The sequence below is a fragment of the Trachypithecus francoisi genome, unplaced genomic scaffold, assembly GCF_009764315.1.
Source record: "Trachypithecus francoisi isolate TF-2019V2 unplaced genomic scaffold, Tfra_2.0 Lachesis_group8, whole genome shotgun sequence".
Taxonomy (NCBI): domain Eukaryota; kingdom Metazoa; phylum Chordata; class Mammalia; order Primates; family Cercopithecidae; genus Trachypithecus; species Trachypithecus francoisi.
Genome location: NW_022681473.1, coordinates 62,450,847 through 62,475,646, shown reverse-complemented (window position 1 = coordinate 62,475,646; position 24,800 = coordinate 62,450,847). Strand labels below are relative to the sequence as shown.

The 24,800-nt window shown below is 42.6% G+C and overlaps 1 protein-coding gene across 5 annotated transcripts in view; it reads right to left on the bottom strand.

The window, feature by feature from the left end:
• NUP98 (nucleoporin 98 and 96 precursor) overlaps window positions 1–24,800 on the bottom strand; it is a 135,793-nt gene that overhangs the window by 85,248 nt on the left and 25,745 nt on the right. For 2 of the 5 annotated variants that reach the window (XM_033205666.1, XM_033205663.1), the window contains exons 6-11: window positions 22,893–23,000; window positions 21,036–21,216; window positions 17,241–17,404; window positions 11,625–11,762; window positions 9,267–9,405; window positions 2,375–2,467 (exon numbers count right to left, since the gene is read on the bottom strand). In XM_033205666.1, coding sequence (XP_033061557.1) covers window positions 2,375–2,467; window positions 9,267–9,405; window positions 11,625–11,762; window positions 17,241–17,404; window positions 21,036–21,216; window positions 22,893–23,000 — 823 coding nt within the window. The remainder of the gene's footprint in view (window positions 1–2,374; window positions 2,468–9,266; window positions 9,406–11,624; window positions 11,763–17,240; window positions 17,405–21,035; window positions 21,217–22,892; window positions 23,001–24,800) is intronic. The other 3 variants (XM_033205667.1, XM_033205664.1, XM_033205665.1) reach the window with 2 other exon arrangements.

The window sequence follows — 24,800 nt, the reverse complement described above, 5'->3', positions numbered from 1 at the left end:
GGAGGCTGAGGCAGGAGAATCGCTTGAACCCGGGAGGCGGAGGTTGTGGTGAGCCAAGATCGCACCACTGCACTCCAGCCTGGGGAACAAGAGCGAAACTCCGTCTCAAAAAACAAACAAGAATATAATCCTAACCCCTAAATATAAAAGACATGTATGTACAGACGTGTGTGTGTGTGTAAACATGTCCGAAAAATGCATAGAAAGGGGTCTGACAAGATACATGCCCAACAAACCTAATTACTTCACAGTTGAAAAACACGGGGCTTTTCATGAAACTTCTGAATTGTTAAAAACTTTTTACCAGGCTGGGCGCGGTGGCTCAAGCCTGTAATCCCAGCACTTTGGGAGGCCGAGGCGGGCGGATCACAAGGTCAGGAGATCGAGACCATCCTGGCTAACATGGTGAAACCCCGTCTCTACTAAAAAAACACACAAAAAAAACTAGCCGGGCAAGGTGGCGGGCGCCTGTAGTCCCAGCTACTCGGGAGGCTGAGGCAGGAGAATGGCGTGAACCCGGGAGGCGGAGCTTGCAGTGAGCTGAGATCTGGCCACTGCACTCCAGCCTGGGCCACAGAGCGAGACTCCGTCTCAAAAAAAAAAAAAAAAAAACTTTTTACCAGCACTTACATCTTTTATCTTAAGCAGGGAGCACTGACTCATGCCTGTATTCCCAGCACTTTAAGAGCTCAAGGCAGGAGGATGGCTTCAGCCCAGGGGTTCGAGACCAGACTGGGCAAAACAGGCCAACCTCATCTCTCCAAAATATTAAAAAATTAGCTGAGCATGGTGGCTTGCATCTGTTGTCCCAATTACTAGGGAGGCTGAGGTGGCAGGATGGTTTGAGCCCAGGAGGTAGAGGCTGCAGTGAACTGTGATCATGCCAATGCACTCCAGCCTGGGCAACAGAGCAAGAACCTGTCTCAAAACAAAACACCTTTAATCTTAAAAAGAAAACTGAAGGCTGGGCGCAGTGGCTCATGCCTGTAATCCCAGGACTTAGGGAGGCTGAAGCGGGAGGATCACGAACTCAGGAGTTCAAGACCAGCCTGGCCAACACAGTGAAACCCTGTCCCTACTAAAAATACAAAAATTAGCTGGGCGTGGTGGCGTGCGACTGTAGTCCCAGCTATTCGGGAGGTGGAGGTTGCAGTGAGCCGAGATTACGCCACTGCACTCCAGCCTGGGGGACGGAGCAAGACTCCATCTGAAAAAAAAAAAAAAAAAAGGAAAATTGAAAAAAATAAAAATAAAAACCACAAAAGCAGCTCATAGTACAAAATGAGGTTCCATTAAGAAGGAAATGACAGCCAGGTACAGTGGCTTGCACCTGTAATCCCAGCACTTTGGAGGCCGAGGAGGGAGGACCACCTGAGATCAGGAGTTCAAGAGCAGCCTGACCAACATAGTGAAACCCCATCTTTACTAAAAATACAATGATTAGCCAAGCATGGTGGTGTACACCTGTAATCCCAGCTACTAGGAAGGCTGAGGGAGGAGAATTGCTTCAACCTGGGAGGCGGAGGTTGCAGTGAACTGCGATTGCACCACTGCACTCCAGCCTGAACAACAGAGCAAGACTCCGTCTCCAAAACAAAAAACAAAAAACAAAAAAAAGAAGGAAATGACAGATGAATGCTCAGATGATACAAGGGAAAAAAACAGATTAACTGGACAGTGGAAGCAGAGACTATGGAAATGGTTTAACACTAACTGACCACACCTGCAGGCAAATGAAATGAAAGAGTAGGCTAAACTGTTTAATTAAACAACCTCGTTTTACTGTACATGCGAAAACATTTATATATCTTATGATCATCATCACCCTCCAACTGTTTAAAAACAACTGGGCAGGTAGAAGGGTGGGTATCTTCAAAGGCACTGAAAAATAGCTGTTAACAGTAGGGATCAGGGAAAAGGGGTGACACTGGTCTATATGACAATCGAACTAAATGAAATTCTCCTTGCAAAGGAGAATTACATCAGCACGTGCTTTTATTGCTCTGCCTTTCTATTAGGGCTTACTTTGATAAACAGTTTAAGGTCTCAAATCTCTGTTAGAAAAGTAACATGGGGAAACTGAAAGTTAATGTCCTCATGACAATTCTCATATTAAATACTAAAAATCTCAAATAGACCAGGACTATCAGAGGACACTCTGTAGAAAAGGGAGCATACTGCTTCTAAGACAAATGTGCCAATATTTTAAAGCCTGGTAAAGCATAACTGCTGGGCATGTTTTATAAACCCAACTAGAAAAATGAAAAGGTAGACTTCTTAATTCCAGTAATATAATCAAATAGATCTCTCATGTTCCAGAAACCAGAAAGTCAAGTTGTGTCACTTCCTAGATCTCATGGTAGCAGTTTCTTACCTGTTCCAAATCCTGCACCAAGACCAGTTCCAAGAGTCCCAGGTGCTGGTTTACTTCCAAAAATACTATTCCCACTGGTATTTGTGCCAAAACCTAGGAAAACAAAAGAATGAGTGGACTGTACTTTTAACATAACTCTCAATTTCCTCTATAAGGGAGTTTAACACAAAGCAGTCTGACTCTAAAAGTTGTGAACCTTTCAGTTAATATTTAGGACTCCTAACTTGTAGGATAACTTTAAAAAAAATTTTCACATATGCTAACAAGTCTTCATATTTACTTAATTACATTTCAGCCTGGAAATATCAATTCAGAGGCCAGGCATGGTGGCTCACGCCTATAATCCCACTACTTTGGGAGGCCGAGGCAGAAGGATCACCTGAAGTCAAGAGTTCAAGAGGAGCCTGGCCAACATGGTGAAACCCCGTCTCTACAAAAATACAAAAAAAATTAGCCAGGCATGATGGTGGGTGCCTGTAATCCCAGCTACTCAGGAGGCTGACGTGGGAAAATCATTTGAACCCAGGAGAGAGAGGTTGCAGTGAGCCTAGATCGCGCCACTACACTCCAGCCTGGGCGACAGAGCAGGACTTTGTCTCAAAAACAAATAAAAATAAGTAAATAAAATAAATAAATATCAATTCAATACAGGATAATATCAATATTCAAGCAAAGTGAATGTGTTTGAGCTTTGGGAACATTGCTTTTGTGAGGCCCAAAGCTTTCAATGCATGATTCAAGTTTATTTAGAAGAAAAATTCACTCCTCCTAAGTTGTACTAAAAAAAATAAAACAATTGGCCAGGCGTGCTGGCTCACAACTGTAACCCCAATACTTTGGGAGGCCAAGGTGGGCGGATCATGAGGTCAGGAGTTCAAGAACAGCCTAGAGAACATGGTGAAACCCCGTCTCTACAAAAAATACAAAATTAGCCAGGCATGGTGGCGCATGCCTATAATCCCAGCTACTTGGGAGGCTGAGGCAGGAGAATCACTTGAACCCGGGAGACGGCAGTTGCAGTGAGCCAAGATCGCGCCACTGCACTCCAGCTTGGATAGAGTGAGACTCTGTTTTAAAAAAAATGCAATACAATAAAATAAAAATAAAACAATCAACAAAGACACTTTAACTGAACCTAAAAGTCCTTGCTAAGAAAAAAATTACCTACAAAACTCTCTATAGTAGCTTTTATTTTGAACAGATGAACCAGGCCTGGATAGTAAGGTGTAACTGATTACACATGAGAAGTCTCCTTCACTATGAGCCACCATTTAGACAAAATCCTATAATTCCCCTTTAAAATCCACAGGTATTAGCCGGACACAGTGGCTGGCAACTGTAATCCCAGCACTTTGGAAGGCCAAGGTGGGCGGGTCACTGGAGGTTACACGTTCAAGACCAGTCTGGCCAACATGGAGAAACCCCATCTCTACTAAAAATACACAAATTAGCTGGCATGGTGGTGCACACCCAGAATCCTAACTACTTGGGAGGCTGAAGCAGGAGAATCACTTGAATCCAGGAGGCAGAGGTTGCAGTAAGTCGAGATCACACCATTGCACTCCAGCCTAGGTGACACAGTGAGACACTAGCTCAAAAAAAAAATTTAAAAAATCCATAGGTATCAAACAAAGATCCTATTCTGTACTGCTGCCATTACTTTCTTTTGTTCACCTATGTTCACAAAGTTTCATTATTCCTTTTGGAACTAAATATCAATGAAACAATTAATGAATATGTCATTAATTTCTCCTAAGAGAAAAAAATAACCAGCCAGAAAACCCTGTTTGTAAAACATATGAAGTCATTTAAAAGTCATAAAGTACTGGGCACGATGGCTCACACCTGTAATCCCAACACATTGGGAGGCAGAGGCAGGTAGATTACTTGAGATCAGGAGTTTAAGACTAGCCTAGCCAACATGTGAAACCTCTTCTTTACTACCACTACAAAAAAAAAAAAATAGCTGGCTGTGGTGGTGCACACTTGTAATTCCAGTGACTTGGGAGGCTGAGGCAGGAATATCACTTGAACCAAGGAGACAGAGGGTTGCAGTGAGCTGAGATCACACCACTGCACTCCAGCCTGGGCAACGGAGCAAGACTCCGTCTCCAAAAGAAAAAAAAAAATCATAGAGGGAAACCAGTCCAAAAAGATAACAAACACAGTAAAGAGACTATTTTGGAACAGACCAAAAAGTATCACTAATATTGTACTTTGTCGTGTCAGTACTTGGATTATTATCTGAAAGAAAAAAAAATCAAGAAAAAAGCTAAGAATGTAAAAGTTCAAAAACAATTGTATTTCATGTCATTTTAAAATCCAAGCAAATAGGCCGGGCACAGTGGCTCACACCTGTAATCCTACCACTTTGGGAGGCCTGGGGGGGGGGGGGGTGGATCACAAGGTCAGGAGTTCAAGACCAGCCTGGCCAAGATGGTGAAATCCCGTATCTACCAAAAATACAAAAATTAGCAAGGCGTGGTGGCGGGTGCCTATAATCCCAGTTACTCGGGAGACTAAGGCAGAGAATTGCTTGAACTCGGGAGGTGATGGTTGCAGTGAGCCAAAATCATGCCACTGCACTCCAGCCTGGGTGACAGAGCGAGAATCCACCTCAAAAAAAAAATAAATACATAAAATAAAATCCAAACAAGTAACCTGACTTAATTGCTATATATTTGACTCAGACATTCATTGAATCTCCTCTTGAATTGTTCTAATAGCTATGCCACAAAAATGGAGTGCTGCCTACTCAAGCATCATCAATTTTCCTTGATGAAAAAATAGAAAATGTACTTGGAGATTTTTCTTTTTGAATAAAAATTTAATCAAAAGGGATCTTACAGCCCCATAAGCAGCAGAAAACAAGATACTCGTGAACTACCTCACACCCACAGGAGGGAAATAAATCCCAATTTACACTGTTTATACCACACATTTCCTCCGATTCTCACAGACAAGTTTATCAACTTACAAAATTCAATTTTAAAAATAACAATTAAAAAGACAATTCATATTCAGCACACAAGTTAGTAAGGCAACTCAGCTAAAGATGACACCTTTCACTGTCCTATCACTGAACATGACTGTAAATATATTCACACACCAAAAAAAAACAAAACAAAACTCTAAGCAAATCAGAAACCTGCAAACATAGATTAACATCAAATATATCTTTAAAAAAAATGTTATCGGCCGGGCACAGTGGCTCATGCCTGTAATCCCAGCACTTTGTGAGGTCAAGGCAGGCGGATCACCTGAGCTCAGGAGTTTGAGGCCAGCCTGGGTGACATGGTAAATCCTGTCTCTATAAAAATACAAATATTAGCCAGATGTGGTATCACATGCCTGTAGTCCCAGCTACTCAGGAGGCTTAGGTGGGAGGATCACTTGCGCCCAGGAGGCGGAGGTTGCAGTGAGCTGAGATCACACCAGTACACTCTAGTCTGGGAGACAGAGTGAGAAAAGAGAAGAGAGAAGAGAGGAGAAAGAAGAGAAGGAAAGAAGAGAAAGGAAAGAAATGAAAGAAAGAAAGAAAGAAAGACAGACAGACGAAGGAAGGAAGGAAGGAAAGAAGGAAGGGAGGGAGGGAGGGAAGGAGGGAAGGAAGGAAGGAAGGAAGGAAGGAAGGAAGGAAGGAAGGTAGGTCTGAGCGTGGTGGTGGTTCACACCTGTAATCCCAACACTTTGGGAGACTGAGGCAGGCAGATCACCTGAGGTCAGGAGTTCAAGACTAGACTGGCCAACATGGTAAAACCCTGTTTCTACTAAAAATACAAAAATTAGCTGGGTGTGGTGGTGCATGCCTGTAATCCCAGCTACTTGGGAGGCTGAGGCAGAAGAATCACTTGAACCCAGGAGGCAGAGGTTGCAGTGAGCTGAGATCACGCCACTGCACTCCAGGCTGGGCAACAAGAGCGAAATTCCGTCTCAAAAAAAAAAAAGGAAGAAAGAAAAGAAAAAGGAAAAAAGAAAAATAGCATTTAATCTTGAACATGAAGCATGTTACAAAAAAAAAAAAGAGCTTTTATTAAACACACACATTTTCAAAAGGAGTGGAAATTGGTTCTTGAGGGACTACAATATCACAGATTATGATAGTTTGTGGCCCTCCAAAGAGTCATACAACATAAACAGATACACAGTATATGTGTGTATGAAAATATCAGGGGAAGGGAGAAGATGATTAAGACAGGCCGAGTGCGGTGGCTCACACCTATAATCCCAGCACTTTAGGAGGCCAAGGCGGGTGGATCATGAGGTCAGGAGATCGAGACCATCCTGCCTAACATGGTGAAATCCCGTCTCTACTAAAAATACTAAAAAAAAAATTAGCCAGGCGTGGTGGTGGGCACCTGTAGTCCCAGTTACTTGGGAGGCTGAAGCAGAATGGCGTGATCCCAGGAGATGGAGCTCGCCTTGAGCCCAGATCGGGCCACTGCACTCCAGCCTGGGCAACAGAGCGAGACTCTGTCTCAAAAATATAAATAAATAAACAAACGAAAGAAAAAACAGTTCCATTACAACAGGTAAATCTTAAAAACAAAAAAATAGTCTACAAAGGGTCCATGGGGAAGGGTAAATGATAACAGAAAAGGCTGAGAAACGCTAATTGACCCTTAACCATCTTTTCATTTTAATTTTACAGGTAAGAAATAAGTAGGGATGGGTGCAGTGGCTCACACCTGTAATCCCAGCACTTTGGGAGGCTGAGGAGGGCGGATCGCCTGAGGTTACGAGTTCCAGACCAGCCTCGCCAATGTGGTGAAACCCCATCTCTACTTTAAATACAAAAATTAGCTGGGTGTGGTGGCAGGCGCCTGTAATCCCAGCTACTCGGGAGGCTGAGGCAGGAAAATCACTCAAACACAGGTGGTGGAGGTTGCAGTGAGCCAAGGTTGTGCCACTGTACTACAGCCTGGGAGGGAGGGAGGAAGGGAGGGAGGTAAGAGGCGGAGAGAGGGAGAGGGGGAGTGGGGCAGAGAGCGGGAGAGAGGAGGAGGAGGGAGGGGGAGGGGGGGAGAGAGAGAGAGGAAGGAGGGGGGAGAGAGAGGGAGGGGAGGGGGAGGGGGGGAGAAAGAGTGAAGGAGGGAGGGAGAGATGGAGAGAGAGAGAAAGAGAAAGAGAGACAAAGACAGAGACAGAGAGACAGAGAGACAGACGCCAAGTATCTCATCTACGGTAACCAAGCCCACTGTCTCAAAATGGTTGTTTCAAACAGAGTATGACCAAAAGGAATTATAGGAACTATAATCATTTCTGGTAGTAAATGAGCAAAATGACTAAAAGGGATTATAAAAATGAAACGAAACACATCAATTTAGGAATTGGTACCTATCAATGACCTATCCGCCTTCCTCATGTAGTTGACAGTTAGATAAAACATATTAATCTTCCAACAGATGTTCAATATGATCTCTTTCTCCAGTATATTACAAGACTGTTCAAAGGCCCATTAAAAAACTGAGTTAACTGCTGACCTACACCAAATAACCATGTCTTTGTACTCATCTCCCAAATAGAACCTATCAGTGCCTAGTGATGTCTCTGGCACACAAAATCCTCAAGAAATATTTGAACCACTATTCCCTCGACAAACAGAATAAACTTCCTATATCTGATCTGACAGATGCTGAATTTTGAAAACATAATTAGGTAGTTATAAGACATATTGAAAATACTGACTGGACATGGTGGCTCACGCCTATAATTCCAGCACTTTGGGAAGCCAAGGCAGGTAGATCACTTGAATTCAGGAGTTCAGACCAGCCTGGCCAACATGGTGAAACCTTGTCTCTACTAAAAATACAAAAATTAGCCAGGCACAGTGGTGCGTGCCTGTAATCTCAGTGACTCGGGAGGCTGAGACGGGAGAATCGCTTGAAACCGGGAGGCAGAGGTTGCAGTGAGCCGAGATCGAGATCATGCCACTGCACTCCAGCCTGGGCGACACAGTGAGACTACACCTCAAAATAAAATAAAAAACAAAAAATAAAATAATAGTAAGAATATCATGTTCCATAAAACTGGTTTAAATTTTTCCAGCATATCTCCAAGACAGTAGGTTAAGGCTTTTAAAATTATTGTTCAATCTTTTCTGTATTTTCCAGATTTTTAACAACAATGAACATGCATTCAAAATTTTTGAAACAGTAAAAAATAAACCACTGAATAATTCCCCAAATCAGAAAGGTTTCAACTTTCTTATATTATTTTTCTTATTTTATTTTTTTAGAGACCTGCTTCCACTATGTTGCCTAGGCTGGAATGCAGTGGCAATTCACAAGTGTGATCACAGCACACTGCAGCCTTGAACTCCTAGGTGATACACCTGACTCAGCCTCCATAATGGCTGGGACTACAGGTGCTTACCACAATACCTGGCATATTTCGACTTTCACTTAGAATAACCAGGCCAGTTGCAGTGGCTCACACCTGTAATCTCAGCACTTTGGGAGGCTGAGGCGATATAAAGACCCTGTTATCCACAAAAAAAAAAAAAAAAAAAAAAAAACCAGAACAAAAAACAAAAAGCAAAAACAAAACACACAACAAACCAACAACAAAAATAAGAACAACCAAATATCTCCTGTATACCACCACAGGTTTGAAACCTGGCCTCACACAATGTGTCACTTAACCAAATGTGTTTCCTTTATGGGTTCTCAGCTATTGCTGAGGTAATCCAAAGTAAATGAAAAGCAAATTTACATGCCTACTAATTATCTCAAGCCATATCCAGGACTTTAAACCTTTCCCTCTTGTACTTCACATCAAGCTATGGCTTACCTGAGAACTTTTAAATATTTCCAATCATACGAATCAGGAGAATAATGTGTGGTATAGTCAGTGTAACTTTAAGAGAGCCAAACCTGCTTTTTATATGTACCAAAATTAGAAGTGTTTGTATTGGTTCCTAAAGTCAGGGTTGGTTTGTTACCAAAGAGCCCGCCACTGGTTGTACCAAATGAAGGTGCACTGGTTGTGCTGCTTCCAAATGTAGTAAGCTTGTTATTGCCAAACAGGGTCTAAAAAGAATAGAATACAGGAAAATTTAAAATAATATTAAGACACACACCAAACTAAATACAGGTTACCTCAGGTATATTGGATTGGGTACGGGGTGGGGGAAAGATGTCCTAACATTTATAAAAAAGGTAGAAAAAAGATGAATAAAGGCTATCAAAAAATATAAACACAGAATGCTTCTGGCCTGAAAAGTTAATGGTGACCCCTAAGGATTACCACTGAAACACAATGAATCCAATGAAACCGGATTTCAGTGAGGCAAAGAAAAAAAAAAAACAAGGCCATCAAATATCTTTTTACCTGTTAAGAGAAATGTAGCAAATATTTACTATGCCAGAAGAAATCATTACAAGAAAAACTTTGAACATGCTACAACATGGACGAACCTTGAAAACGCTATGCTAAGTAAAAGACACCAATCACAAAAGACCATATATTATGATTCCATTTACACGAAGTGTTCAAAATAGTCAAATCCATAGAGAGAAAGTAGGCTTAAGATGATTAGAGGAAAATCGGGAGTGACTGCCAATGACTACGACATTTCTTTTTGGCATAATGAGTATGTTCTAAAACTACTGATAGTTGCACATTTTGTCGATGTACTAAAAACCACCTAGCTGTACACTTTAAAGAGACAAATTGTATGGCATGTGAACTATACATCAATAAATCTGTCACTAGAAAGTACTGGAAGCCAGGCACAGTAGCTCACGCCTGTAATCCCAGCACTTTGAAAGGCCAAGGTGGGAGGATCACTTGAGGCCATGAGTTACCAGCCTGGCCAACATGGCAAAATCCCACCTCTACTAAAAAATACAGAAATTAAGGCCAGGCGTGGTGGCTCACGCCTGTAATCCTAGCACTCTGGGAGGCCAAGGCAGGTGGGTCATGAGGTCAGGAGTTCAAGACCAGCCTGGCCACCATGGTGAAACCCTGTCTCTACTAAAAATACAAAAATTAGCTGGGCATGGTGGCGGATGCCTGTAACCCCAGCTACTCAGGAGGCTGAGGCAGAGAATTGCTTCAACCTGGGAGGCAGAGATTGCAGTGAGCTGAGATCGTGCGCCACTGTACTACAGCCTGGGCAACACAGCGAGACTCCGTCCCCAAAAAAAAGAAAAAAAAAAAATTAGCCTGGCATGGTGTCACACGCCTATAATCCCAGCTACTTGGGAGGCTGAGGCACGAGAATCACTTGAGCCTGGGAGGGAGAGGTTGCAGTGAGCCGAGATCATGCCGCTGTAGTACAGCCTGGACAACAGAATAAGGCTCAGTTTCAAAAACAACCACAACCACAACAACAAAAGTATCAGAATGTCTTGAAGCATTATCTAATTTTCTCAATTTCTCACCTCAATTATCTGTCCAAAGTTTAAAAAAAGAAAAGAGAAATTTCAACCTCCATGAAAACAGGACCATATGTTTTAGGGACTTTGTGTTCCTTTTTTATAAGACGGAGTTTTGCTCTTGTTGCCCAGGCTAGAGTGTAATGGGGAGATCTTGGGTCACTGCAACCTCCACTTCCTGGGTTCAAGTGATTCTCTTGCCTCAGCATCTCAAGTAGCTAGGATTACAGGCACCCACCACCACACCCGGCTAGTGTTTTTTCGTATTTTCAGGAGAGATGGGGTTTCACCACGTTGGCCAGGTTGGTCTCAAACTCCTGACCTCAGGTGATCCACTGGCCTCGGCCACCCAGAATGCTAGGATTACAGGCGTGAGCCACCGCACCTGGCCCTTTTTTCTTTTTTTAACCGACTCACAACAGCAAGTTCAAAGCTTCTTCCATGAGTATCTCAACAATTTCAACAACTTGATCAACCCCAAAAACATTTCATTCCCAAATATCATGCCAATTTATCACCTACAAAAGAGGGAAGAACTAGGAGTTAAAAATCATCTGATTCAAACAAAGCAAAAGAACTTGAATTTAGACTCAACAATTTAACCAATGCTATCAGAAGTACGATGCACATAAGCACTGAGGCAAAGAAATTTTAAAAAGAAAAGAATTTATTAATTGAAAACAAACCTGAAGTTAACCTGAAATTACATCTTATATCACATAGCCTTTTGTTCTCAAAATCAAATCATATTAGGCTGGTGCAGTAATATACCCAATAAAAATACTTGCAAGAGAGTCAGATCCTTAGAAGAAAATTCCTTTAACAAATCTACACACATCTTCAAATTACAGTCAACTGCAGAAACCTACCGAACCAACAGCACCAAATCCAGTATTGGTCTGCCCAAAGAGACCTGTTCCTGTTCCAAATGCTGTCCCAGTGCTGGTGTTTGTAGCTGTCCCAAAAAGACCTCCAGGCTGTGAGGCTTGGGTTACTCCAAATAAACCCTGCAAAGAAGTTTATATAGATGAAAAGATACCCTACAATAGTTTCCGCAATGAATCTCAGATTAACAAAAAAAAAAAAAGTTACCATTTTTTCAAACTTATATGACAGATACTAGGCTAAATAACTTAGATTTAGGTGAAAAGAACTAATCACTATCAAGCTGGGGAGTGGACTTAAAATCAAGTAACCAAAAATAATCAGCGAAAATAAATCAACATGGACTGAGGTAGGAGTGTTATGTTAAAGAGCCTTATTCCTTTTTTGATAATGGAGTTTCGTTCTGTTGCTCAGGCTGAAGTGCAGCAGCACAATCTCAGCTCACTGCAGCCTCCGCCTCCTAGGTTCAAGTGATTCTGTCGCCTCAGCCTCCCAAGTAGCTGGGACTACAAGGGCACACCACCACGTCCAGCTAATTTTTGCATTTTTAGTAGAGATGGGGTTTCACAATGTGCCCAGGCTGGTCTCAAACTCCTGACCTCAGGTGATCCATCCGCCTTGGCCTCCCAAAACACTGGCGTGAGCCACTGCACCCAGCCAAAAGCCTTAATTCTAAATGAGACACTATACTCATTTCCAATGAGTAGTCTGCATCATCCTATGTTTAACAATGTATTTTACTTATGCATTAACAAAGGAAAAATATTGTGCTAACAGACTTGCTAAAGAGGGAATTCACTGTGCTGTTTTTTAAAGTTTTATTGAGACACAATTCACACACCACAAATTTACACACACATCACTCATTTACAGTGGACTATTCAGTGATGTTTTGCATGTTCACAGTTGTGCAACCATCCCTGCTATCTAAATTCTCACCACCCTCAAAAGAATCCCAGACCCATCAGCAATTACTCCCCATCCCTAGAGAACCATTCATCTTTTTCTGTGGATTTTTTAAAAATTCTGAACATTTAGGCCGGGCGTGGTGGCTCAAGCCTGTAATCCCAGCACTTTGGGAGGCCGAGACGGGCAGATCATGAGGTCAGGAGATCAAGACCATCCTGGCTAACACGGTGAAACCCCATCTCTACTAAAAAATACAAAAAACTAGCCGGGCGAGGTGGCGGGCGCCTGTAGTCCCAGCTACTCAGGAGGCTGAGGCAGGAGAATGGTGTAAACCCGGGAGGCAGAGCTTGCAGTGAGCTGAGATCCGGCCACTGCACTCCAGCCTGGGCCACAGAGCGAGACTCCGTCTCAAAAAAAAAAAAAAAAAAAAAAATCTGAACATTTACTATGAATGGAGTCATTAAAAATGTGGTCTTTTCTGACAGACTTGTTTCAGGTAGCACGTTTTCAAGGTTCACCTGTGTTGTAGCATGGATCAGTACTTCATTCCAATTTATGGCTAAACAATATTCCATTATATGCATATACCACAATTGGTTACCCATTCATTGTTAATAGATCTTTAGGTTATTTCTACATTTTAGTCATTATGAATAATCCTGTTATGTTCATTTGTGTACAAGTCAGTGTCTTATTTTTCTTTGGTAAATCCCAAGATGTGTAACTACAGGTTCATATCATAACTCTGTTTAACATTTTGAGGAACCACCAAACTGTTTTCTAACGGGGTGGCACCATTTTACATTCCTACCATCTATGTATAAGGGTTCCAACTTCTCCAGGTTCAATATTTACTACTGTCTTTTTTTTTGTTTTTGTTGAGTCTCACACTGTCACCGAGGCTGGAGTGCAGTGCGCGATCTCGGCTCACCACAACCTCCACCTCCCGGGTTCAAGAGATTCTCCTGCCTCAGCACCCCGAGTAGCTGGGACAACAGGTGGGCACCACCATGCCCGGATAATTTTTTGTTATTTTTAGTAGAGATGGGGTTTCACCATGTTGTCCAGGCTAGTCTCGAACTCCTGACCTCGTGATCTGCCCGCCTCGGCCTCCCAAAGTGCTGGGATTAAAGGCGTGAGTCACCACGCCTGGCCTATTACTGTCTTTATTTTATCTTTCAAGTAGGTGCAAAGTGGTATTTCATTTTGGTTTTCATTTGCCTTTCCCTGATGACTTATGATGTTAAGCATATTATCACACCACTTACATATCTTCTTTGGAGAAATGTCAATTCAAATCCTGGGCCCTTTTTAAGTAAGTTATTGTCTTACTATTGAATTATAAGAGTTATTTATATATATCCTGGATACAAGTCCTATATCACATGTATGATTTTCAAATATTTTCTTCCATTTACAGGTCTTCTTTTCATTTTGATGATATCCCCTTGATATATAAATGTTTTTCTGCTATTTTTTTTTTTTTTTTTTTTAAGAGATAGGGTATCATTACATTACTCAGGCTAGAGTACAGTGGCCTATTCACAGCACGATGATAGTGCACTGCAGCTTCTAACTCCTGATCTCAGTGATTCCCCCACCTCAGCCTCCTGAGTAGCTGGGACAACAAGCATGTGCTAAAAGGCCTGGCTAAAAGGTTTTAATTTTGAAAAAGCCCAATTTATCTATTTTTTCTTTTTCTGCTTTTGCTTTTGGTGTCGTATCTAAGATATTATTGTCTAACTAGGTTTCTTCTAACAGTTTTATAATTTTAGCTCTTGCATTTAGAAATTTGATCAATTTTTGGCCAGACATAGTGGCTCACACCTGAAATCCCAGCGCTTTGGAAGGCCGAGGCAGTCGGATCACTTGAGGTCAGGTGTTCGAGACCAGTCTGGCCAACATGGTGAAACTCTGTCTCCACTTAATACAAAAAAATTAGCCAGGCACGGTGGCGTGTACCTGTAATTCCAGTTACTTGGGAGACCAAGGCAAGAGAATCGCTTAAACCCAGGAGGCAGAGGTTGCTGCAGTGAGCCAAGATGGTGCCACTGCACTCCAGTCTGGGCAACAGAGCAAGACTGTCTCAAAAAAAAAAAAAAAAAAACTGATCAGTTTTAACTTTTGCAGTTAACTCAGTGCTGTGAAGAAAGAATCCAACCTCATTATTTTGCATGTGAATAATCAGTTGTCTCAGCACCACATGTTGAAAATTGTTCCTCACTGAACTGTTTTGGTATCCTTGTTGAAAATCAATTGTCTACAAATGTGAGGGTTTATTTCTGGACTCTCACTTCTATTCAATTGTGGTCTATCTCTCTCCTTATGTCAGTAACACAATTACTATTGCTTTATAGTAAGTTTTAAAATTGAGAAGTAAAGCCAGGTACAGCTGCTCACACCTGACCTCAGAGATTCCCCGACCTCAGCCTCCTGAGTAGCTGGGACGACAACCACGTGCTAATAAGGCCTGGCTAAAAGGTAATCTCAGCACTTTGGGAGTGCAAGGAGAACAGATTGTTTGAGCCCAGAAGCTCGAGACCAGCCTGGATAACTCGATGAAAACCCATCTCTACAAAAACTACAAAAATTAGCTGGACATGGTGGTGCCTGCCTGTGGTCCCAGCTACTTGGGAGGTGAGGTGGGAGGATCGCTTAGCCCAGGAGGCGGAGGATGAAGTGAGCTGAGTTCACGCCACTGCACTCCAGCCTGGGTAACTGCAGCGAGGCCTGTCTTAGAAAAATAAATAAAATTGAGAAACATGAAGGCCGGGTACGGTGGCTCATGCCTGGAATCCCAGCACTTTGGGAGGCCGAGGCGGGTTGGATTACCTGAGGTCAGGAGTTCGAGACCAGCCTGACCAACATGGTGAAGCCTCGGCTCTACTAAAAATACAAAATTAGCTGGGTATGGTGGCACACTTCTGCAATCCCAGCTATGTAGGAGGCTGAGGCAGGAGAATCTCTTGACCCGGGAGGCAGAGGCTGCAGTGAGCTGAGATCGTGCCATTGGACTCCAGCCTGGGCAACAAGAGCGAAAAATCAGTCTCAAAAAAAAAAAAGAGAGAGAAGCCTGAGGGTCTTCCAACTTGTTGTTTTTCAAGATTGTTTTGGCTATTCTGGGTTCCTTCTTATTCTTCCTTCAGTGTTTTAATCATGTAAAAGTGTCAAATGTTTTATCTGTATCTACTGAGATGATCATGTGGTTGTTTTTAAAATTATATTACCACAGTGTATTACAATGATTAATGATGATATGTTGAACCAATCTTCCTTGGATAAATCCCACTTAGTCATGGATTATGATCCTTTTTAGTTTGTGTGTTTGTTTTGAGATGGAGTCCTGCTCTGTCGCCCAGGCTGGAGTGCAGTGGCACAATCTCGGCTCAACTGCAACTTCTGCCTCCTGGGTTTACGCAATTCTCCTGCCTCAGCCTTCTGGGTAGCTTCGATTACAGGCACCTGCCACCATGCCCAGCTAATTTTTGTATTTTTGGTAATATTTGTATTTTGTATTTTTGTATTTGGTAATTTTGTAATTTTGTATTCTTGGTAAATTTTGTATTTGTAATTTTTGTATTTTGTATTTTGGGGTTTCACCATGTTGGCCAGGCTGGTCTCGAACTCCTGACCTCATGATCCACCCCACCTCAGTCTCCCAAAGTGCTGGGATGACAGGCACGAGCCAGCATGCCCGGCTGATCTTTTTCATATGTTACTGAAATCGGTCATCTAGTATTTTGAAGACCTGGGGGTACAAGCATACTTTTTTTTTTTTGAGATGAAGTCTCGCTTTGTTGCCCAGGTTGGAGTGCCATGGAGCGATCCCAGCTCACTGCAACCTCTGCCTCCCCCTGGGTTCAAGCTATTCTTGTGCCTCAGCCTCCCAAGTAGTCAGGATTACAGGCACCAACCACTGTGCCTGGCTAAGTTTTGTATTTTTAGCAGAGACGGGGTTTTACCATGTTGGCCAGGCTGGTCTCGAACTCCTGATCTCAAGTGATCTGCCCACCTCGGCAGTGATGGGATTACAGGCATAAGCTACTGTACCCAGCCCATACTTGTTTTTTAATCAGTGAAAGTATCTCTAATTTTAAGACGAGGTAAATTCCAAGTTCTGATCAATTACTCACATATCACTTCATTCTTTAATTTCATACTTCCCTAAAAAAGGTCCCTAGAAATAAACTAGTAATGACCATGAGGACCTTCTCTTTGGACACAGTATGGCTCTAAGTTGTAGGTCTCCCTTTAAAAAAAAAAAAAAAATGTATTTGTATGATTCCCCCTAAGGGAACTAGCTGAAAGCTCCCTTAGTTCCTATTGTTGGCTATATTCCAAAATATAGTCAGTAATAAGTATTTTCTTCTATACCCTATAGAATGGCTGCAGTTAATCTTCCAAGACATAGCTTCAAGAGGGCCAAGTCCAGCCCACTAAGTAGTTCCTACTTAGTGATGAGAAAAATACTTTCAGAAAGGATAAGTGACCGCCTCAACAGCATCTCAACAATTAAAGAGTAGAGCCCAGGCTAGAATCGAGGTCTTAATTATTCTAAGACTTTGTTCTCTTCCCTTCATTAAATACCCTCAACTCTTAGGATCTGCAGTAGAGGCAGAATTTGCTAGTTAGACATGATTACTTAACTCTACAAGTAAGACCTGGAGGTAAATAACGGTCTGTTTCCTTACCATGGTGTTGGTGCTTGGCTGTCCTAGAGTGCTGGTATTACCAAAGGAAAAGCCAGTGTTCTGGGTGGTTGTAGCCTGGCCAAATGGTTTGCTGAAGAGGCTCGTAGTCTGCTGATTCTGTTGGCCAAAGAGACCACCTGGATTTGTTCCAAATCCGGTTGTACCTTTTAGGAAAAAGAAAAGAAAAAAAATGTAAACACCCAAAAATACAAAACCTTCCACTGTCCAGTTATTTGAAGTCCTTATGTTATCTACTACCCTTCATTCACTACTTGATAACCTTTTCATTTTCCATCCTTCACCTAACTCTAGATTTGTTTTTTTTTTATTTTTTTATTTTTTTTGAGACAGAGTCTAGCTCTGTCGCCCGGGCTGGAGTGCAGTGGCCGGATCTCAGCTCACTGCAAGCTCTGCCTCCCAGGTTTATGCCATTCTCCTGCCTCAGCCTCCCGAGTAGCTGGGACTACAGGCGCCTGACACCTTGCCCGGCTAGTTTTTTGTATTTTTTAGTAGAGACGGGGTTTCACCGTGTTAGCCAGGATGGTCTCGATCTCCTGACCTCATGATCCGCCCATCTCAGCCTCCCAAAGTGCTGGGATTACAGGCTTGAGCCACCGCGCCCGGCTTCTAGATTTAAACTTTAACTTCTGTAATAACACCCTGACCCCAAGAAGTCTAACTAGGCTAAATGATCTTCCCTTGTAAGTCCACAGCTTCCTTCTATTTTACAAGATAATACACTAGAAGTCAGCATGTGTATTTTAAACTTGCTAGTCTAAGTTACTGAGAACAAAGGCTGCTTCTTTACATGAATATATCCAGCCCAGAGTCTGATATGTAATATTCAATAATGAATATGGGCCAGGCACAGTGGCTCACATCTGTAATAACAACATTTTGGGAGGCCAAGGCAGGAGGATCACTTGAGGACAGGAGTTCCTGAACAGCATACGCAACACAATGGGACCCCATCTCTATAAAAAAATTGTAAAAATTAGTCAGGCATAATGACTTGTGCCTGTGGTTTTAGCTACTAGGGATACTGAGGTGGGAGTATGGCTTGAGCCTGGGAGTTTGTGGCTGTGGGGAGCTGTGATGGAGCCACTGCACGACAGCCTGGGTGACAGAGCTAGACAGTGTCCTCTAACTCCCACCAAAAAACAGAAAAAATTATGAAACATTAGCCAGGCAGAACGGTGGGAATATTACTTGGGCCCAAGAGTTCAAGGCTGCAGTGAGCTATGATTGCTCCACTGCAGTCTAGCCCGGTCAACAAGGTGGGACTGTCTCAAAAACAAACAAACAAACAAAACACATACTAAACTAAATCATGGAATATCAAGATTGAAAAGTACATTAGGATGGACATGGTGGTTCACACTGGTAATCTCAGTACTTTGGGAGGCTCAAGCAGACAGACTGCTTGAGGCCAGGAGTTCGAGATCAGCCTGGCCAACATTGCAAAACCCCATCTCTACTAAAAATACAAAAATTAGCCAATGCTGGCAGGCACGGTGGCTCACGCCTGTAATTCTAGCAAGCTGGGAGGCTGAGATGGGCGATCACCTGAGGTCAGGAGTTCAGATCAGCCTGGCCAAGATGGTAAAACCCCATCTGTACTAAAAATACAAAAAAATCAGCCAGGCATGGTGGTGGGCGTCTGTAATCCCAGCTACTTCAGAGGCCGAGGCAGAGAACTGCTTGAACCCGGGAGGTGGAGGATGCAGTGAGCCGAGATCACACCACTGCACTCCAGCCTGGGCGACAGAGCGAAACTCCGTCTAAAAAAAAAATTAGGGATTGGCACCATGGCTCACACCTATAATCCAGCACTCTGGGAGGCTGAGGCTGGTTAATCGCCTGATGTCAGGGGTCTGAGACCAGCCTAGCCAACGTAGTGAAACCCCAACTCTATGAAAAATATAAAAAATTAGCCAGGCATAGTGGCGGGCGCCTGTAACCCCAGCTCCTCAGGAGGCTGAGGCAGGAGAATCACTTGAACCTAGGAGTTGGAGGTTGCACTGCACCGCAGCTTGAGCAACAGTGAGACTCCATCTCAAAAAATAAATAAATAAATAAAATAAAATTAGTTGGGTGTGGTGGCACATGCCTATAGAGTGGCTGAGGTAGGAGAATCACCTGAGCCCAGGAAGTCGGGGCTGCAGTGAGCTGTGATCACACCACTGCACTCCAGCATGGGCAACAGGAGTAAGAACCTAAGACCCTGTCTCAAAAAGAGAAAAGAAAAAGTAGGTTAAATATTACTTAAATATGTATTTTTGTGTGTGTATGTGTATGTACATCTCTTTTTTTTTTTTTTTTTTTTTTTGAGACGGAGTCTCGCTCTGTCGCCCAGGCTGGAGTGCAGTGGCCAGATCTCAGCTCACTGCAAGCTCCGCCTCCTGGGTTTACGCCATTCTCTCGCCTCAGCCTCCCGAGTAGCTGGGACTACAGGCGCCCGCCATCTCGCCCGGCTAATTTTTTGTATTTTTTTTAGTAGAGACGGGGTTTCACCGTGTTAGCCAGGATGGTCTCGATCTCCTGACCTCATGATCCGCCCGTCTCGGCCTCCCAAAGTGCTGGGATTACAGGCTTGAGCCACCGCGCCCGGCCTGTACATCTCTTTAGAAGGCTATGAAAAGCTCTAATTTTTGCTTTTCTATACAGAGGCAAACTGGTGGCTGGGGAAAGTGTAGAAGCAAAGTATATAACCTCTGGTTATTTAGTTTTCTATATTTTGTGAACTTTGTATCATATATGTGCATTACTTTTGCAAAAGTAGTATTTTTGTGAAGTAAATTAGTCATCATCTTTAACTCCTCTTTCATATCCCACATTAAACCAATCCATCGGCAAATCCCATCAGTTCTAGAATCAAACTGGGTCCAGAACCTCATCTTTTTTCTTTTCCATCCTTATTATTTTGAGATGGAGTCTTGCTCTGTCACCCAGGCTAGAGTGTAATGGTGTGATCTCAGATCACTGCAACCTCTGCCCTCCAGGTTCAAGCGATTCTCCTGCCTCAGCCTCCCAAGTAGTTGGGATTACAGGCACTTGCCACCATGTCCAACTGATTTTCATATTTTTAGTAGAGGCAGGGTTTTACCATGTTGACCAGGCTAGTCTTGAACTCCTGACCTCAAGCAACCCACCTGCCTTGGCCTCCCAAAGTGCTAGGATTGCAGGCATGAGCCACTCCACTTGGCCTCTTTTCCATCCTTGTCTAAGCCACTAACACCTCTCATGTTGGTAACAGCTTTCTAAGTAATTTGTTTCTATTCTTTCTTACCACCTACTCTCAATATAGGAGACTTTAGAATCATCCTTCACTCACAATCACGACTTCTCTGTCTAAACAACTCTCAGGATTTCCTAAATCAAGTAAAAATTCAAGTCTTGATATTAGTCTACAAAGTCGTATAAAAGATGGCCCCATATCCCCCAGTATTTTCCCTTGCCCTCTCTTCAAATGGCCAAAACTCAAAGAGTTTTTAGACTCAGTTTCCACTAGCTGGAATGTTCTTCCCCCAGCAATCTGTACAACTTGCTCTTTCATCTTCTTCAGATACGTCACTGCTCAAACATCACCTTCTCATGTGAAGTATTTCTTAGTCATCTTCATCTTAAACTGTCTTTCTCCCTTTCCCCACATATATCCAGACATTCCTCCCTATTCCTATGGTATCCCTGAATTATTATTTTTCTCCATACCACTTAACCCAAAATGGCAATTATGTTTTAGTTTTAGTTATCTGTCTCTCCTCAATATAATCTAATATGATATCAAGTGCTTACTAGTTCCAAAGGCAGTTTTGTTCTGACCATATGCAAAGCCTGAATTAGTTGTGGAGGAACTGAAGAGTCCTGTTGCACTGGAAGTGGCTGGAGAAGACCCAAACAAGCCAGGTGTGGTACCTGCTCCCACCTGGTTCTGTGGGCCTTTCCTGTTAGCCTGATAATCCTCTAAACGAAGTTCCTGAAGGGAGGGAAAACATATTTCTAATCTTAATATGTAGCTAAAAATATTTAGGAGTCTAAATACTTGAATTTAGTATTCAAGCTCTACTTTCACATAGGAACCATGATTAAAAGAGAGAAAACTAAGAAATAACATTATATCATTAAAGAAAAACATTTCCAACAGACATTAAAATTCATACCATAATTATCGTAAAACTACAAGACAAAGAGTCAATCATATCTTAATCTCAGTTTTCTTTTACAAACAATATACTCTTTCAGTAAAATGCCATAAAATAATCCTAACTCTCCCTAGCCCTAAAATATAAAAATAAAATAAAAATTATAGTGAATTAAAAGATGCAGATTCTGTGGGGCAAAACATTTAGAAAAAGAATAAATTTTACCAATTTTGTCTCAAGTCAGTATGTTCCTGGCACAGCCCAATAAAGCAAGCATAGTTTGGTATGCAGAAAGAAGCAATCACTACAATCAGGAATGACTATCACAACGTACAACAACCTACTACATAAGCAATAAGAATGAACAAACTAACTTCATGCAACAACATGGAAGAATATCTCAATGTTGAAAGATAGCCATTAAAAAGTACATAATGTGGCTGGGTGCTGCAGCTCATGCCTGTAATCCCAGCATTTTGGGAGGCCGAGGCAGACGGATCACAAGGCCAGGGTTCAAGAACAGCCTGGCCAACACAGCAAAATCCCGACTCTACAAAAAATCAAAAATTAGCCGGGCATAGTGGCGTGCAGCTGCAATCCCAGCTACTCCGGAGACTGCTTAAATCCAGGAGGCAGCGTTTATAGTGAGCTGAGATCACGCCACTGCACTCCAGCCTAGGCAACAGAGCAAGACTCCGTTTCAAAAAAAAAAAAAAAATTTCGCTGGGTGTGGTGGCCCACACCTGTAATCCAAGCTACTAGGGAGGCTGAGGTGCAAGAATTGCTTGAACCTGGGAGGCAGAGGTCATAGTGAGCCAAGATGCGCCACTGCTCTCCAGCCTGGGTGACGGAGTGAGACACTGGCTCAAAAAAAAAGAAGAACAACTTTTATTAAGCTGTATGACTTTGCATAATTTTACTAAAAACAACTTCATATGCATGCATACACATTGCCCAGTGTAACAGAAGCAACATCCAATCAGAACAGACGATTAGACCGGGCTCAGGGGCTCATGCCTGTTATCCCAGCACACAGGGAGGCCGAGGAAGAAAGATCACTTGACCTCAGGAGTTTGAGACCAGCCTGAGCAACATGGTAAGACCTCATCTCTACAAAAAAATTTTTAAACATTAGCTGGGCGTGGGGCACATGCCAGCAGTCCCAGCTATTTGAGAGGCTAAGGACATGGAGCCTGGGAAGCTGAGACTGCAGTGTGCTGTGATTGTGTCACTGCATTCCAGCCTGGGCAAAAAAGCTCAAAAAAAAAAAAAAAAAAAAAAAAGACCATTGGGGTGCTATACCTTCACATATCCCTGAATATTATCCCTGCCTAAACAAGTAGATACCTAGAAATAATACTTGGTTTTTAAAAATAATTTGGTTGCTAATTTTTTACATAAACCCAAACTGAACCCCTCTATCCTAAAGATAATCAAAACCATTTTTAAAAGCTGCATTCCAGTAGAATCAAAAAGGTTAGACTGACATTCTGTATTGTATTTTACTGACCTCTAGTGACTTGCTTTCATATTCTTTCATAGCAGTAATACACTGGTGCTTGGTACTTATGTTAGTGCTAACTCCAGCTTTGACCATAGTATCTGTACCAGTTGGAGGCTGCAAAGAAATAAAGGCAAATTTGTAGGTCCAAGTTTTATATTCCTACTCTGTCAGACACAATTTCTCAACCACTGAACTCTAAAACTAGTCCTCCCAGGTCTTTTATACTGAGATGGTTTCAAGGGCGCTTGATTAAATATACTGCATTTCTGATCTCTCCCCACATGAAGATTATCTGAGTAAATCAATGTTAGTAACAAAGTAATCACAAACCCAAGGATTAATCCCATAACCTAAGCCATCCAATTACATGCTAAAATACACGTAATATTATGCACAAGGAAAGTTTTACCCAATATATACATTTAAACCTCTATATCTAAGTTCTCCTTTCTATTCTGCCCTGTAATGTTGCATTAAAAAAATACAGAGGGCCGGGCACGGTGGCTCACGCCTGTAATCCTAGCACTCAGGGAGGCCGAGGCGGGTGGATCACAGGGTCAGGAGTTTGAGACCAGCCTGGCCAATATGGTGAAACTCCGTTTCTACTAAAAAATAAAAAATAAAAAACAATAAATTAGCCAGGCATGGTGGCACACACCTGTAGTCCCAGCTACTCAGGAGGGTGAGGCAGGAGAATCGCTTGAATTCGGAAAGTGGAGGTTGCAGTGGGTCAAGACTGCGCCACTGCACTCTGGCCTGGGCAAGAGAGTGAGACTCTATCTCAAAAAACAGCAACAACAACAACAAAAATACAGAAACCGACCGGGCGCAGTGGCTCACGCCTGCAGTCCCAGCACTTTGGGAGGCCGAGGTGGGTGGATCACTTGAGGTCAGGAGTTCAAGACCAGCCTGGCCAACATGGTGAAACCCTATCTCTACTAAAAATACAACAATTAGCTTGAGTGGGTGCCTGTAATCCCAGCTACTTGGGAGGCTGAGGCAGGAGAATCACTTGAACCCAAGAGGCGGAGGTTGCAGTGAGCCAAGATTGCACCGCTGCACTCCAGTCTGACTGTCTTCAGAAAAAAAAAAAAAGAAATATGGAAACCTGTTTTTCCCCGATAACCTTACAAGGAAAAAGTATAGTTTACAATAAGTAAAATTAATGATTCCTGCTTGTACTGCCAGTTTTCTCAACTACTGTGCTTTACAAAAGGTATCACACAGTATTTTTCACTATTGTTTACATTTTAACTTTAAATTCAGGGTTGTAAATTTAGTACTATGAATTAACCAATTTACCTGAGAAATTCTTCATTTTCTGGAGTATATTTTAACAAGTTTTATTTCTGCCAAAGATTTCCATTAGGCTAACTGCACTTTCAGTGTACCCTAAGAATCCCCCAAACATTTACATCAAGTGGTATTCCATATGTTTCTGTAAACAAAATCCTCCACTCTAGCCCTCCACCCAACCCCTCATACAAAAAAACTTTATGGCCCCATTTAGCCACTTCATCAACAAAACCTGTATTTTTAATCCGGTACAGAATGTTGATCAGTTACTCTTATTTGCCCCCTATTCTTTATTTCCGTAAAGGATAGTTGACCAGGCCGGGCATGATGGCTCACGCCTGTAATTCCAACACTTTGGGAGGCAGAGGTGGGCAGATCACCCGAGGTCTGGAGTTCAAGACCAGCCTGGCCACCACGGTGAAACGCCATCTCTACTAAAACTACAAAAATATTAGCTGGGTATGGAGGTGCAGTCCTGTAATCCCAACTACTCGGGAGGCAGAGGCAGGATAATCACTTGAACCCAGGTGGTGGAGACTGCAGTGAGCTGAGATCACACCACCGCCCTCCAGCCTGAGCAACAAGAGTGAAACTCCGTCTCAAAACAAAACAAAACAA